Below are 17072 nucleotides of genomic sequence, written 5' to 3' on the forward strand. Positions count from 1 at the left end.
TTACAAAACTATTGTACCCAACTGTAATTTGAAACCCAGAAAAAGCCATCATTAACCCTTTAAGGGTTGATGCGAAGTAATTACTGACATAACAAGTGAGCCAATCCTGCATAATATTACACTCCAAACTTGATCATGCCTCCATGGAGAGTGGGGGTACAGGGTGGAAAATAAAAGCTTGCATTTAAGCTGGATCAACAGTCTGTTTTAGCTCTACAAAATGCAGCCTATACATCAATCAATACAGGAGGCTAGGGGTCAGAATAAAGGAGAGGCAAGAATTTTGTTCCACATTAACTTTGCCCCGTTAGATGCCCCATATCACCCAACAGTCAAGCAGTCATGTAACCTCCCTATACCTTAATCTCCACCCCTACGTTGCAGCTACCCCTCCTGTGCATCCTCCTCTTCATCTACTCCACCACCAGTGGCAGAGCTTTTGCTGCATGTCCCCATAATCTTCCGAAGTCTCTTCACTTCTCCCACTACATACAAAAGCCATCTCAAAACACAGCGCAAAAGTATAACAAACAGCTATTTACCCTGCGTTGATTTATTCTGGCTAATAGCAACCAATTTTAGGAGAGTGTCGTCAGTGCTCTTAAAACTGGTCACCTGCCCCATGACCTTTAGATAAGAGCAGTACAAAAGAAAAAGGTATTTTATTGAAGTGCCACGCATATTTAGTACTTAAATAACATTAAACATGAGCTTTATACTTGAGCAGATGAATATGAATAAAGCAAATTCTACTGGCATCTTTGGGACTGTTGGTTAAACGGAAAGCAAACTATGCAGCCAGCTGTAGGAGCACACAACATGCAAGACAATAAAAAAAAATGCACTGGGGAAACTACAAGTAGGGCTGAAGGTACAAAAAGTCTTTTTAAATTTCATTCCTCAACTACACTTTTCATTTTCATTTGTCATAATAAATAGTAAATGATGCACGGATGGTTTAATCACCCATCTTTCAGTTAAGGTACCAAAATAGTTTACCACTGAGTAAAACGTTAACATTTCCATGTAGAAAATTGTTTCTTTCAAATCAAAATTTAGCTTAAAAAAGTTAAGGGTCTTACCACTGCTGCATTATTTTGCCTATCAAGGGCAGTTGCCAATCCTCCAATTGACTGCAAGTCCTCATATCTTACACTACAAGCAAGAAATAAACAATTCAAACATTCACACTAGATAAACACCCAGTGGGAAGTTACAACACTAATTCTGTATGTTTAAGTATTGCATAACATTCATGTTCAGGCTATAAAATGCTTAGGTACACTTCAGCAAGAGACTTACTTTTTGTGCTGATCAGCCAGGGAACTATTTCTGGTCTGTGCAAACGTATCAAAGTTAGCTGAATCTCGAGCATCTGGATTGCAGTTAGGCAATGAGCTCAGTGTGCCACTAACACTATCTGTACCCAGGTCTGAAAAAATAAAACATTTCAGTGGCAGTTACACCAATATCAGGGTGCAGCTAACAAAACAAACTTTATTCAATCCGGAAGCAAAATACTCAGAAGGAAATACTCAGCAGATCTGGCAGCATCTGTGGAGACAGAAACAAAGTTAACATTTCAGGTCAATGACCTTTCAACATAACTAGAAAATGCTAGAAATGTGACAGGTTTAAAGCAAGTGTTGTGGCAGGAAAAGAGGGAAGGATCGAACAAAAGTGATTGATAAGGTGGAGGACATGTAAAGAAACAAAAGATGTGTCTCGAGGTCGTTTAAATGGGAAAGTAGAATCATTACCAACAGCTGCTATCCAAAAACAAAACTAAATAGGAGCAGAGGTTATAACCTGAAATTGTTGAGTTCAGAAGGCTGTAAAGCATCCTGTTGAAAGATGAGGTGCTGTTCCTCAAGCTTACATTGAGTGTCACTGGAACAGTGTAGGAGGCCAAGGACAGACAGAGATCAGAGGGGAGTGGAATGGAGTGGAGAATTAAAATGACAGGCAACCGGAAATCTGACCTCTTACCCTTCCTAGATCTTTTCATTGAGAACCGCAGGCCTGACATCAGTCAGCTCAATTTCTCTGCTCCCCTCACTCACTCTACCCTACCTCCCTCTGAACATGCAACATTCGATTCTCTCAGGTCCAACTCTAACACTGCCAACAAACTTACTAACAAGGGTGGTACTGCTGCTATTTGGCATACCAACCTGTGCCCAGTGGAGGTTAAATGGCAACTTTCTGACACCTCCTCCTGGACCATGACTACACCAATGAACATCAATCCATCATTTCCAAGACGGTCACTAACCTCACCTTCTCTGGAGATCTTTCCTCCATGGCAACAATCTCATAGTCCCCCAATCAACCCACTTCTATCGCCTTCCCAATAGCCACAAACAGGAATGCCCAGGTAGACCCATTGTTTCAGCCTGTTCTTACAGAACCGATTTCTTCCAAATCAACTCTCTTTTCGCCCCTTGTTCAGTCTCTTCCCACATGCGTCTGCGACTCTTCTGACACCCTCCACCACTTAACAGTTTCCTGGTCCTAACCGTCTCCTTTTCACTATGAATGTTCAATCTCTCTACACCTCCAACTCCCACCAGGATGGAGTGAGGGGTCTCTCTATTTCTCCCTTGAAAAGAGACCCAAACCGTCCCCATTCTTCACCACCACCCTCCTCCACCTAGCTGAACTTGTTCTCATATTAAACAATTTCTCCTTTAACTTCACTCACTTCCTCCAAATATAAGGAACCCATGAGTCCTAGCTATGCCTGCTTTTTTGTGGGATTTGTGGAACATTCTTTGCTCCAGTCTTACCCTGGTCCCCTCCCTCACCTGTTTTGCCAGTACAGACTGTATTGGTGCTGTTTCCTGCTCTCGCCCTGAACTGGAAAGTTTAATCAACTTTGCCTCCAATTTCCACACGTCTCTCACCCTCACATGGTCCATCTCTGACTCTTCCCTTCCCCAACTTCTCTGTCTCTATTTTGGGAAAAGGCCATTGACCAATATCCACTATAAGCCCACTGACTCCCACAGCTATGTTGATTACACTTCCTCACACCCCATTTCCTGTAAGGACTCCTTTCCATTCTCCCAGTTTCTCCGTTGCATCTGTTCTGTACCAGCGCTTCTGACATGCCTTCCTTTTTCCTCAACTGAAAATTTCCCCCCCACCGTAGTTGACAGGGGCCTCGACCGTGCCCATTCCATTTTCAGCACTTCTGCTCTCATCCCTTCACCCCCAGCCCCCTCCCCAAAACCACAATAGGGCTCCCCTTGTCCTTACCTTCCACCCCATCAGCCTTCACATTCAACACATCATCCTGTCATTTCCACCACCTCCAGTGTGATGCCACTAACAAACACAACTTCCCCTCCCAGCATTCTGCTGAGACCATTCCCTCCGCGACACACTGGTCCAGTTCTCAATCACCCCCAACACCCGCTCTTCTTCCCACAGCACTCTCCCACGCAAGCACAGGAGTTATAGCACCTGCCCTTTTACATCCTCCCCTCTCACCATCCAAGGCCTCAAATTCTCCTCCAGGTGAAACAGCAATTTACTTGTACTTTCCCTTTATACTGTATTCGTTGTTCACAATGTGGTCTCCTCTACACTGGGGAGACTGTGAGACTGTTTTGTAAAATAGCTCCATTCAGTTGGCAAGCATACGCTGAGTTTCCAGTTGCTCATCATTTTTAATTCTCTGCTCCACTCCCACTCTGACCTTGGCCTCCTGCACTGTTCTAACCAAGCTCAATGAACAACTCATCTTTCAATTAGGCACTTTACAGCCTTCTGGACTCGGAGTTCAATAGTTTCAGATGATAACCTCTACCCCATTTTGTTTTGTGTTTTTGGATGGCAGCTGTTGGTAATGATTCTGTTTTCCCATTTAAACCTCATCTAGACAAATGTTTTGCTTTTTTATTTGTCTCATTATCACCCACTTTTGCCTTGCATCATCATCCCTTTTGTCATTTAATCTTTGCTGTCTTCCAGCCTATCACAGATCTTCCCTTTTGTTTTACTCCCCTTCTCCCAGGCTCTACTCTCGCTTTAAACTTGTCACATCTCCAACCTTTTCCAGTTCTGATGAAAGGTCATCGACCTGAAACATGAACTCTGTTTCTCTCTCCACAGATGTTGCCAAACCTGCTGAGTATTTCCAAACTTTATTCAATCTTGTTTTTAGGTCCTCTCAATGCAATTCATCAAACTGGCTGAAATTCAGGTTTTGAATTTAAAGACGACAACAGAGGGGATTTCCTCTAATTGCCATTAGTAGCAAGTTTGTAAATGAGTGAGACTTTCTCCTCTGTAAGGACTTGGCTGTGGCTCAGTTGGTAGCACTCTCACTTCTGAGTCACAAGGTGATGAGTTCAAGTCCCACTCCAGATATCTGAGCACAAAACTTAGGCTGATACTCCCAATACAGTACTGTCAGAGACATTGTTTTTTTGGATGAGATGCCCTCTCAGGTGGATGAAAGAGATCCCACTCTATTTTGAAGAGCAGAGGAGTTCTTCCCAGTACCCTGGCCAATAATTTGTCCCTTAACCACCACCACTAATAGGTGATTTTGTCATTCTCTCATTACTTTTTGTGGAATCTTGCTGTGTGCTAAGTGGCTGCCACGTTTCCTATGTTACAACAGTGACTACATTTCAAAAGTACTTCATTGGCTGAAAAGAGCTTTGGAGCATTCTGTGATCGTGAGAAACACAATATAAATGCAAGTTCTTTCTTTTGTTGATAGCATGGCAATTAATTCTGATGACAGATGCCTCATTCTAATGTGCTCACTAGTAATACCAAGCATTTGTTACAGTGTTGCCAGACAGAGGGATGAGAGGAAATTGCTTCACAATGCTCACTAATAGCTGGAGAAAAAAAACACTTGTCTGGCAAAGTAATAAGCCTAACAAACCAGAAGGCTCAAGGTTTAATCTTCAAACTCTGGCGAGTTAGCTGATCTCTGCTGGGGCTCCTATAGGGGTGCAATAATTGGGCAATATTCCCGGGTTGGAGAGAATAAATCAGATCATGATCCTGCTCCTCATCACTACCGATAGAGACAGAGTAAAGGATTGAGGAAGTGTCGCCTCTTCAGAGCAATACATTTGCCTTACAAATCTCCTACAGCACATTGAGCAATCAATATCAATCAGCTTGGATTTTTTTTTTTAAATGTTCACAATCCTTTTTTATGCTGCAGGTAATAACGAAACAGATGTCCTTGAGGTAGCACAGCCTAATCTTACCTGCTGCAATCTGATCAACATGCCAACCATCATCACCCGAGAAAAGGTTGCATAAAAGGGCAGCACAGTGGCGCAGTGGTTAGCACCGCAGCCTCACAGCTCCAGCGACCCGGGTTCAATTCTGGGTACTGCTTGTGTGGAGTTTGCAAGCTCTCCCTGTGTCTGCGTGGGTTTCCTCCGGGCTCCGGTTTCCTACCACAGCCAAAAGACTCGCAGGTTGATAGGTAAATTGGCCATTATAAATTGCCCCTAGTATAGGTAGGTGGTAGGGGAATATAGGGACGGATGTGGTAGGAATATGGGATTAGTGCAGGATCAGTATAAATGGGTGGTTAATGGTCGGCACAGACTCGGTGGGCCGAAGGGCCTGTTTCAGTGCTGTATCTCTAAATTAAAAAAAAATAAAAGGTTACGTAGTCAGATGATAAAACTTCGATTGAGGTTATTGATTAATCTACATGTCACCAATCCAGACAGACAAACAACTCTGCACTGCAATTCTTTATATTTGGCAACAGTGATCATATTTTAATGCTTCATTTACTCAGATTCCAAGTAGGAACCAGGGAATTCTGGCCAATCTTGGCTAGGTTAGATAATCCAGGTTAAAAGACAATGAAACAGCTTCCTTACCTATACCGGCAAGCTGTGAGGACAGATTGTTAGAAGTCATATTTCCAATCACTGGGCTCACAACTGCAGGGGACCCTGGGCCCAAGTCTATTAGATTATCCGAGTCTGTAACTTCATTCAATACCTGGAGAGCGAAATGAACACAATGGGTGACATTTTAAAAACATCCGTCCATTGAAAACTAATGTAGAATTTTCTGATTAGAAATGGCATTACATATTTAAGATCACCCTTTTCAGTTATTTTGACAAAAGGAACTCCAAAACCCTTTAACCCTAGATTCACAGAAATTTACAAGGGCATTAAACTTTAAATATTGATCATGTATATAATAGGCAGTGCAATAGTGCAGTTGGAGAACGATGTCGCAAAATTGCTTCCCTGTGGTTGCTGAAATACAAACAGATTTAGAAGAAATCACATTAGGTGAACAACCTCATTCCAACTCCAACAACCAAAGTTCAGCAGATGACTCTACATTAAATCAGTAAAAAAAAATTGCAGTCATCACTTACACCATCTTCTGCATCATGACTTCCACGTCCTGACCTGCATCGTTCAAATCTGCACAGAAGACATGACGGATCACAAAAAGCCATTTAGCTACATATTAGCTGTTAGCTCCAGCATGTCACCATGGTGGTGCGCCTGAAATCCAGAACCCAAATTCTTCTGCTTGGTTAGTTAGTGTTGGGAGTTTCAGTTTGCTGTGGCATTTCTCACATTGCTGCCTTATAAAACATTGAAATTAGGTACAGAAATTGAACCTCTTGGGTTACAATATCAATGTTACTTTATGCTTCTTTCCTCCTAACATATCTCCCCAACTCCGCTCCCACCCCACCACCATCAATTTGGTTATGTTCCCAAGTACCCAGCAACATTCCCTAAAATAAAAGGTAACCACAAAGCCTATTGCAGGCTCCTGCTCGTTTTGAATTTTTATAGACTGGAATTGAGTAATTTTTGTACCAGTGCACCTTACAGAGAAACATGACAACATTATAAAAGGCTGCTAACAGGCAAGTCAGATGTCTGCATTTTGCACTTCAGCCAGTAATTAAGAAGAATTTGGCACAGTGCAAAATCATGCATCAAATCTTGTTAATACTTACACTTACTGCATATAGCACAAATTGTTGCCCAACTACTTTATTTTGCATTTGAAATATCATGAAGACCGTGAAAATACTGGTTTCTGAATAGATTGAAGCAATGAGCGATATATTGTCACAAATCACATGCTCTGGTGATAACCCATTCTGCATTTGAAGTTCTGCCCAAGGTCATCAACCTGTAACGTTGATTCTGTTTCTCTCTCCACAGCTGCTGCCAGACCTGCTGAGTATTTCCATCATATTCTGTTTTTTATTTCTGCATTTGAACTTCTTCACACAAAGGACAGAGGTCTAAGTATCAAAACTGACCGGGAATGATTTAGAACTGCAGCTGTAGCACAGCAGGGGGGCATTTCGCTCAATCTGTGTTGCTCTTTGCAGGAACAATCACAAATTAATCCTCCCACTGTTCTGCTGTTTCCCCATAGCTCTGTATTTTCCTCTCCTGCAAATATTTATCCACCATTCCTTAAAAGATGCAATGGTCTCTGCCTCAACATTCTTACAATGGCAAAGCATTTTATGCTCCATCAACTCACTGACAGAAATTTCTGCTAAACTCTCCTCATTCTCTTAGTGAATATTTTACATTGATAACCCTCATCACTGGCACCCCAACAAGAGGAATTTTTTTTCCTATTAACTATACAGAAATCCTTCAATAATTTAAAAGAACCCTCAAATCTCCTTCTCTGCTCATAGCTGCAGCTTCTCTTGTAATCCTGTCTTAAAACAATAACATTTGGCAGTTCTAGTGGTTGAGGCTACAAACCATTTTCCAGAGTTTGCATGGCAGAGCTAGCCACCAACATTTAGTAACTATGGTAGCAACACATAATTTACATTTTACGCTCAACCTGCGCAGATGAGGAAAATCATTTGCACAAAGCAACAGGCAGTTAATCACTTACCTCTCATAGCGAAGGAAGACATTATTCAGATCATCATTTACATGCAAAAGTTCCTCTGTGATCTCTTCATTGGTTACATTGGAGAGAAGTTCTACAACACGTTGCTGCATTGCTCGGCATGTACGGTTCAGTTCCTTGTTTAAAGAGCACAGGACATGTTAACCAGTTCTGTGTCACTAAAAGCACAATAAAACAAAAGCTTCTTTAAAAAGAATTTTGGTGATTGAAGATCAGCAACAGAGAACTGAAAATAGGTGTTTCTTTTTTAAAAAGCTTCTCTCAGTATATCAAGCTCTCCTGGGCAGGGTAATGCATAGGCCAAATCCAATAGGAACTGCCCCTACAACACTCAATTCCAGGCCACCTGTGTGATTTTTTTTCATTTCTCACACCAGACACATTATGGCTTGAGTTAGCTCGTCAATTTAGTAATGACCTGTACTGACTTATGGGACACTTCTGCACTATATGCTCAGAGGTCAAGACTACCTCAGACTCTACTTTTGTGGTATCCTAACACCTGACAGTAGAGAAGACATTCATTGTAATTGGATAAGCATTTGAAAAGGATGAATGTAAATAATACTGGCAAAAGGCAAGGTAATGGAATTAGATAGCTCTGGTTTAAGAATCAGCACCAGTACAAGCGATAAATCAAATGGCTTCCTTCTGTGTTTTACTTTCCATGTCTTTCAGTAGGAGCTAGCTTCAAATCCTAGGGAGTTATCCAATGCATTCAAAACAGCCACCCTTCAATAAAACAACAATCTCATGTCACTTATTTCAACAGTATGTTTCAACATATTATGAAAAGATGCTGAAACGTCTGAATATACCACAATTTTGCATGCAGATCGTATGACAAAATACCAAGTTGTCTTACTGCAGAACTTGTATATAATCAAAAAATTTTCATAAGTTAGAAGCAATCTAATATTTAGAGAATTTAGCCTCGACATTAACAGGGTGTGGGCCCGTTTCATTATGGTTTGGTACCATGAAGTAGAAACACGCTGTGCTGTAAAATGTAACTCACAAATAACTCCAGTATTCTCACCTGCAGCAACTCAAAGTCTGATTGATTTTCCTGCCCAGGGACCGTTTCAGTCAACATCTCGGACATCACTTTTGCATTTCCACGGACAATGTCCAGCTCGCTGCGCAACCTGGCAAGCTGCCAAAAAAGGGGTCAACCCTTAGATTAGCCAAGACAAGTTACATTACAAACATAGAAATAGACTCAAATATTGAAAAACCAGAAGGATGTTGTCTAACCTACTGCACCATACCAGCCATACCCCATTTTCCTGACACTGCAGAGTAACAAACATGACAGGTCCACAATCACATCTTTGCAGTTGTCTGCTGCAAATGATTTGAAGTGTGCTACTCAAACAAGTCCTGTAATGCCTTCCCCAAAGGAAGGGTTAAAGCAACTGAAAAAGTATGTATAGCCCACTGGTATCCAAGGCAGAATGTACAATATATTGTTTACTGGCAAAATAGACTCTTACTATTTGCACTGAATTTAAAAATAGTAAATCCTCCACCATTCTGCTTTCTGTGCAGTTGGAGAGCTGGGAAACCTACAAACATTCAGCAATGGCTCGATTTTAAAATTCTCATTCTTGTTTTCAAGTTCCTCCACGGCCTCCCCCCTTCTTATCTCTGTAATCTTCTCCAGTCCCTCAACCCGCGAGGTATGTGCACTCCTCTAATACTGGCCTCATGAGCATCCCTGATTTTAACTGCTCCATCATTGGTGCCTTCAGCTGCATAGGCCCTAGGTTGTGGAATTCCTTCCCTAAACTTCTCCATCTCTCTTTCCACCTTTAAGAAACTCCTTAAAGCCCATCTCTTTGACCAAGCTTTATTTGGCTTAGTGTCAAAATTTGCTTTATAATGCTGTCCACGCCACAGGACATTTTATTACATTTATATGGATGGAGAATTCAGTAATAGACAGGAAGCAGAGAGTAGGGAGCAAACTGGGCATTTTCAAGTTGGCAGATTGTAACTAGTTGAGTGCCGCAAGGATCAGTGCTGGGACCTTAGCTATTTATGATCTATATTAATGACTTAGATGAAGAGACCAAGAGTAATGTACCCAGGTTTACTGACGATGCAAAGCTAGATGGGAAAATAAGCTGTGAGGAGAACACAAAGAAGCTGCCAAGAGCTATAGTCAGGTTAAGTGAGTGGGCAACAAGGTGGCAGATGGAGCATAATATGTGAGGTTGTTCATTTTGGTATTAAGAACAGAAAAGCAGAATTTTTTTAAGAAGTGTGTAACTTTTAAATCTTAATATGCAGAGACACTTGGGTGCATTCGTACAAGGAGCACAGAAAGTTAACATGCAGGTACAGCATGCAATTAGGAAGGCAAGTGGCATGGAGTACGAAGGAAGTCTTGCTACAATTGTACAGGGGTTTGGTGAGACCACACCTGCAGTACTGTGTGCAGTTTTGGTCTCCATATCTGAGGAAGTATATACTTGCCTTGAAGGCAGTACAGTAAAGGTTCACTAGATTGGTTTAGTGAATCAATAAAAGGGTTGCCCTATGATGAGAGGCTGAGTAAATTAGGCCTATACTCTCTGGAGTTTAGAAGAATGAGAGGTGATCTCATTGAAACATACAGGATTCTGAAGGGGCTTGATAGGGTAGACACAGAAGTTGTTTCACCTGACTGGGGAATCTAGAACATGGGGACAGAGATAAAGGGTTGATCATTTAGGACTGAGATGAGGAGGAATTTCTTCATTCAAAGGGTTGTGAATCTTTGGAATTCTCTACACCAGAGGGTTGTTGATGCTTCATTGTTGAATGAATTCAAGGCTGAAATAGATAAGATTTTTGGTCACAGGGAATCAAGGGGTATAAGGAGCGGGCAGGAAAGCGGAGTTAGAGTCATAGAGAGATACAGCACTGAAACAGGCCCTTTGGCTCACCGAGACTGTGCCAACCATCAACTACCCATTTATACTAATCCTACAATAATCCCATATTCCCTACCACATCCCCACCTTCCCTCAATTCTCCTACCACCTACCTACACTAGGGGCAATTTACAATGGCCAATTTACCTACCAACCTGCAAGTCTTTGGCTGTGGGAGGAAACTGGAGCATCCGGTGGAAACCCACGCGGTCACAGGGAGAACTTGCAAACTCTGCACAGGCAGTACCCAGAACCGAACATGGGTTGCTGGAGCTGTGAGGCTGCGGTGCTAACCACTGCGCCGCCCCAATTGAGGCAGAAAATCAGCCATGATCATACTGAATGGTTGAGCAGGCTCAAGGGGCCATATGGTCTACTCCTGTTCCTATTTCTTATATTCTTAAAGGCACTATATAAATACAAGTTGCTGACATAGTCCCAACTTTTTCACCTGTTCAACATTCGCAGTGATTGGTCCAGTTGAAAGGCCTTGAGGGACTGAATAAGCAGTCAGCGTGGATGGTGCAGATGGCAAGCTGCTTAGGGAAATATTTTTCTGCTGCGACTGAGGCACTGGTTTGTTCATTGCAGGATCAACCTCAGGAATACACTGCAATTGAAAAAAATATATATACACACATATATATTCGGTGCAATATAGAACAATGCTTGAAACTCCAACAGCTTTCATTTTTGGATGAAGTTTAGAATTAAACTTAATAAACGTTTTGCAATGTCTGGCAAAGCAACTGTATTCCCTCACTGGTGTAAAATGCGTTTACATTCACTGGCTCATCCAAATTCATCAAAATTCTCAAAAATAGTGGTTTTTAAAAAAATACTTTCAACAACCACATAATAAACTTTCAAAACAGCATCAAATCTACCAAAAATCCTGAACAAGCACAGAACAGACCAATTACAATGATGCCGACATAAATCGAAAGGGGAGGAATCCCTAGGCAAACGTGGAAGTGCACAGAAACTCTGAAGCACAGATAAAGATGAGGCTCCATAACTACACTCAGAATGTACAGAAGCAACATTGGTTACTGTATTTCAGAAATGTTGAAGAGCCAAGACTTCTTTGCCTCAGTTGAAGATAAGCTCAACAATTGCAGTACAATGGTATTTGTTCCATCAATTTTTAAAGAAAAAAGCGTAACTTGAAATTTAGCAACCAATCTGGAAGCAGATCATCCTCACTTCAAAAGGAAATCACCAACTTGAGCCTTTTACACAAACAAATCAAAATTATCGATTGTCCCCATTATCAAAGGCAGAGTTAGTTCTGTTGAGGAATTCATCATGCAGATAGAATATCATTTTATTTTCATTATTTTGTAAGTTTCAATGTGGAGATAAACTGGAGAACATATACATCCATAAAATAAAAAGACTGCTGAATTTTCTTAAATAAACACAATGTGTAATCTACACCACAGAAGGCACTCATTACCATACTGCCATGCGTAAAGGCTGCAACCGAGCTAAATCTTTCTCCCACGAAAAAAGGCAGCCTCCTGCACGATTTTAGTCTAGGTATTAGGACCAATTTTACTACTAAAATAATGCAAAAGGATTTTGATACAAATACACTAAAAATTTGCATCATTCTTTTGCGTCATTTGCAGGCTGTAATTAACATACTAATTCACCTAAAAGCTGCATGCTGAACCTCAACAACTAATTTATTTTGCCTTTAACAAAATGCATTCTATATGTAAGTCAATACAGCACTTGGAAGCATCCAACACACTGGCATATGTTAAACGCTTACTCTCCCTGGTGTGAGTATTGGAGACAGTGCATCCAGGTCTGCCATTGGGAACTCCATCCCTTTTCTCTTCAACTCTTCATAAATATGAACTACTCCAGTCAAATCTGGACTACTCCTGAAAGCATCAGCCCAAGCCTAGGAGTGAAGACACCAAACAATGTATCAGAATCTTTCTAACATACGGGAAGGTTAACAATTGTCACTGCACATTTTCCTATAATGACCTATGTCAGGTTTCTGTTCCTTTTAAGTTTCCTGGGAATTCCAGGCTTCATCCAAGGAGCACAGTAGGATATGCATCTGTATTAGGTCTAGGTCCAGTATTCCACTGTTCATGAGCTGTCTTGAATCTAAGTTTCCTGTGATTGCAGCCTCAGGGCACAGAAATGCATGGCTATCCCAAGCAGCTGATGGTGGGCCTTGCACAGGGACTGACATTAGGTCTGGGTGCAGCTCAGCTTAGACAGTGCAGCACAATTTGGGCATGTGCAGCATCTAGGCAGAGAATGAGAGGAATGGAGGTGCCGGGGTGGGAAGGGGGAGAAAAAAAAAACGGGCCCCAAACCTGGGATCTTCAGGCCTTGAGCACAATATCACACGATACTGCATATTTGCTCACTAAGCCATGGAGGGAACTCAAATGCAAAAAGTTGCAACTGGCTAATGAAATGCCACTTTGACCACTCTTAATATTACCCAATTGGCATTTGCTGAAGAGTAGTTAAATTAGGGGCTTTAGTTGAATAATGAACCATGTTTATAACATACCAGCTGATGACTCCTGGTTACTTGTGAGTAATATGGGGTCTGAAGTGCAGTTGTAGTATTTACCCAACTCAGTCTACTGCTTTAAAGCCATAGCTCAGGTATTCCCAGAAGGAATGGTCTAAATTGGGCCTGAAGTCCATTAGAGGCCAATTCTCTACAATGATGTCTTGTTGATCTTTCTGCTTGTGATCTCATGTTCACAATAACAGCAGTAAATAACTTGACTTCTTTATCTTTATTTGTGAAAATTAGTTGTGATTTGTTGATGCTTTATACCAAATATAACATCTTGAATGTGAAAGGTGTTTTTAAAACTTTTGTATGAATCGATACTTACACAATGAAGAAGCAAATGTATTTTTAATAGGAAAAACACACACACACCTGTATCAATCCAAGGACTTTATCCTGTACAATAGCTGGTGGATTATTCTTGGGTAAGACAATTTTTACCAATACGCCATCAACAAAGTCACGGTTGGCTACAAGGACGTGGAAACGATGACCACAGTTCTTAACACACGTCTCCAAAATCTAATTATGAAATTGAGATAAATTAAGTTATTTGTTGAACTTAAACATGAAGCATTCACTCAATACCTTGCAACAGGTTAATTTGACAGCAAGCACGTGATAAAACATTTCTTCTGCCCCACCCTAATAAAAGCTGATGTAGTAGAAGCTTATTTCTTTTCAAAATACTCAAAGTTCCTCTTAAAGATAGTAGAATTAGCTATTAATTCGGTTAGATGCCAGTTGCAACACCACTCTAAAGCACCTTACTGAAAACCCTGACAATTAAGTTACACAATCAACTTTTTATTCATCAGGTTTAAGGACATTTTAAGTGGAGGCACACAATGTTGGCAACTACTATAAGAGCTTGGATTCTGAAAGCCCAGACTCCCACATTCAATCTTCAGAAGACTAATTTTAGAGTTCAAGGAATCCCAAGTGGAGAAACAGTTGGTCTTAAATGTCTTTGGCCTGTCGGGCACAATAATAATTATCCAAACAAGTACAGACTTATTTGCTAGCCATGAACTCCTTTGTTTAGTGAAATTCAATGTTATTACAAGGGACTATAGGGAAAAAACACTCGCTGCTGAAAAAGAGCTGGAGGGGAGACAGAAAGGCTGACTAGCATTGACATGTACTGAGTTGCTGCAGTGGAAGGAGTGCCTGCATGTGTAAAGGCAGAAAATATTTTCCTACACTTCTGGAATGGCAAGTGAATTGGACAAAGCACGACTACTCATTCATCATTCCAAGATATTAAAGTGGGGCACCATCTACCTGTTCAGCTGGATGTTAAAGATCCTAGGCCTCTATTCAGTATAAAGCAGGGAGCTCTCATGGTGTCCTGGCCGTCATTTGCCACTCAACTAATACTACTAAAATTCGATTTACTGATCATTATCTCATTGCTCAGTGTGAGAATTTTACATAAATTAACTGCTGCATTTGCCGACATAACAACAGCGACTGCACTTTAAAAATAGTTTGTGTCAAAAACTTGAAGACGTTTCTCAGATGTATAGGAATACAACTCTTTTTTCAACTCACCGTTAAAGCAAGCATCACTTCCCGGTAGTTTTTGTTGCCACTCAGCCTTTTTTTGAGAGCCCTAATTGCATCCTTTGGCCTAAAAAATGAAGGATTTTTATCTTTTAAAAAGTCAGTTCTCTGAAGCAGGATGCAGAACATCAATTTTAGTAGTGGAAGCAGTTGATAAAAATAAAAGTTCTGGCCATCATTTCAACTCATCCCATTTTTGGAACTCAGAAATGTACTGCACAAATGCACCAATGACCTCAGGTGGCAGATAACAAATACTACAGGAGTTAGTGGCTTAGGTGATAGCAAAATCCAAACAGTTTGAGAAATTTAAATAAACATTTGCGCAATGGGATTATCTTGCATCATTAAACCAGTTTAACTATGCATTTTTTTTGTCTGTTTGAAGGTCCTGAACATTTGAACGTAAAGACACAGAGGTTATGCTGCAGCTGTACAAAACCCTGGTTAGACTCCACTTGGAGTACTGTGAGCAGTTCTGGGCACCACACCTTAGGAAGGATATATTGGCCTTGGAGGGAATGCAACGTAGGTTTACAAGAATGATACCTGGACTACAGGGGTTAAGTTACGAGGAGAGATTACACAAATTAGGCCTGTTTTCGCTAGAACCTAGAAGAGGTGATCTGATCGAAATCTTCAAGATATTAACAGGAAAGGACAGGCTAGATAAAGATAAACTATTTCCACTGGTTGGAGATTCTAAAACAAGGGGGCATAGTCTAAAAATTAGGACCAGACCGTTCAGAATAGACGTTAGGAAGTACCTCTTCAAGCAAAGGGTGGTAGAGGTTTGGAACTCTCTCCCCCAAACAGCAGTTGAAGGTAGAACAGTTAATTTTAAATCTGAGATAGATAAATTTTTGTTAAGCAAAGATATTAAGGGATATGGGCCAAAGGCAGGTATATGGAGTTAGGCTGCGGATCAGCCATGATCTCATTGAATGGCAGGCAGGCTCGAGGGGCTGAATGGCCTACTCCTGTTCCTAACTTCCTATGTTCCTATGTTCCCTTGTAAGTAACAGTCTGGAATGAATTTGATGTAAATAACAAGAAAGCAGACCATGGATTCTTACATTCATCCAACCTTAGTTCTAAAATATCACAATTGTACTTTCAAGGTCACAGAAAGAGCATTTTCTTCATTCCAGATTTGAATAACTATTCCAACTTTCTCTTTGTTTCTTGGGTATACTTGCACAAGCATTGCAGCACTCTTGTACCATACCCAAGTTGCCATTTCTTGTGTAGGAGCCCGAGTGGGACTCTAAAAATTGAGAAAGTGTAGTTCTAAAGATGTGCTGGATTGGGGAAATTATAAGCTGATAGTAGAAATGAGAGGGACTAATTTAGCAACTAGGTCTCCACGTTGTTAGTGGAACCCAGCCCAACAGTACCCAATCAAGTGAAAAACGAAGAATGATCCATGGAGGTGCTCTCCGCAGACAGGAAAATGAAAATTACAAGCAATATCAAAGCACCTTAATAGTTATTCAGTGTTGAGGAACTATACCAGTGGAGCTGCATTCTTTGGCCATGTTACCACAGCAATATGTATTTTTGTCATGACCTATGTTGAGTTGTGTTTACAGAGGTCTATCAATTGATGACCAAGGACAAGTAAGGACAGAAAGACAAGCCTTGCAGAGCATAAACTAACATATCAGGTATAGGTAAAATAAAATGGTTCCTTAGCTAGCTGCCAGAATAAAGGAACTGAAAATTATATATTTTTTATATTTCAAGTATCTTTTAACCAAACTAAACTATCTACAATCTTAAAGAAATAACGGGGTTAGGAACATACAAGAACAGGAATAGGCCATTTAGTTCCTCAGGCCAGTTCCGCCATTCAATGAGATATAGCTAATCTGCAATCTAACTCAGTAAACCCGTCTTTGTTCCATATCCCTTCACACCTATGATTAACAAAAATCTATCAATCTCAGATTGAAATTTACAACTGATATAGCATAAACTGCCATTTGCAGAAGAGTTTTCTGAACTTCTACCACTCTTTGCATGTAGAAGTCTCTCCCAATTTCACTCCTGAAAGGTCTGGCTCTATTTTAGACTATGCCCCCTAATCCTAGGCTCCCCAACCA

At 40.9% G+C, this 17072-nt stretch overlaps 1 protein-coding gene across 6 annotated transcripts in view; it reads right to left on the reverse strand.

The window, feature by feature from the left end:
• Positions 1–17072, reverse strand: part of tom1l2 (target of myb1 like 2 membrane trafficking protein) — a 78658-nt gene that overhangs the window by 32102 nt on the left and 29484 nt on the right. For 4 of the 6 annotated variants that reach the window (XM_068055946.1, XM_068055945.1, XM_068055950.1 and 1 more), the window contains exons 3-12: positions 14956–15034; positions 13774–13923; positions 12622–12756; positions 11293–11451; positions 8960–9076; positions 7903–8036; positions 6389–6437; positions 5874–5997; positions 1303–1432; positions 1083–1155 (exon numbers count right to left, since the gene is read on the reverse strand). In XM_068055946.1, coding sequence (XP_067912047.1) covers positions 1083–1155; positions 1303–1432; positions 5874–5997; positions 6389–6437; positions 7903–8036; positions 8960–9076; positions 11293–11451; positions 12622–12756; positions 13774–13923; positions 14956–15034 — 1150 coding nt within the window. The remainder of the gene's footprint in view (positions 1–1082; positions 1156–1302; positions 1433–5873; positions 5998–6388; positions 6438–7902; positions 8037–8959; positions 9077–11292; positions 11452–12621; positions 12757–13773; positions 13924–14955; positions 15035–17072) is intronic. The other 2 variants (XM_068055949.1, XM_068055951.1) reach the window with 2 other exon arrangements.

The sequence above is a fragment of the Heterodontus francisci genome, chromosome 24 (assembly GCF_036365525.1).
Source record: "Heterodontus francisci isolate sHetFra1 chromosome 24, sHetFra1.hap1, whole genome shotgun sequence".
Classification (NCBI taxonomy): Eukaryota; Metazoa; Chordata; class Chondrichthyes; order Heterodontiformes; family Heterodontidae; genus Heterodontus; species Heterodontus francisci.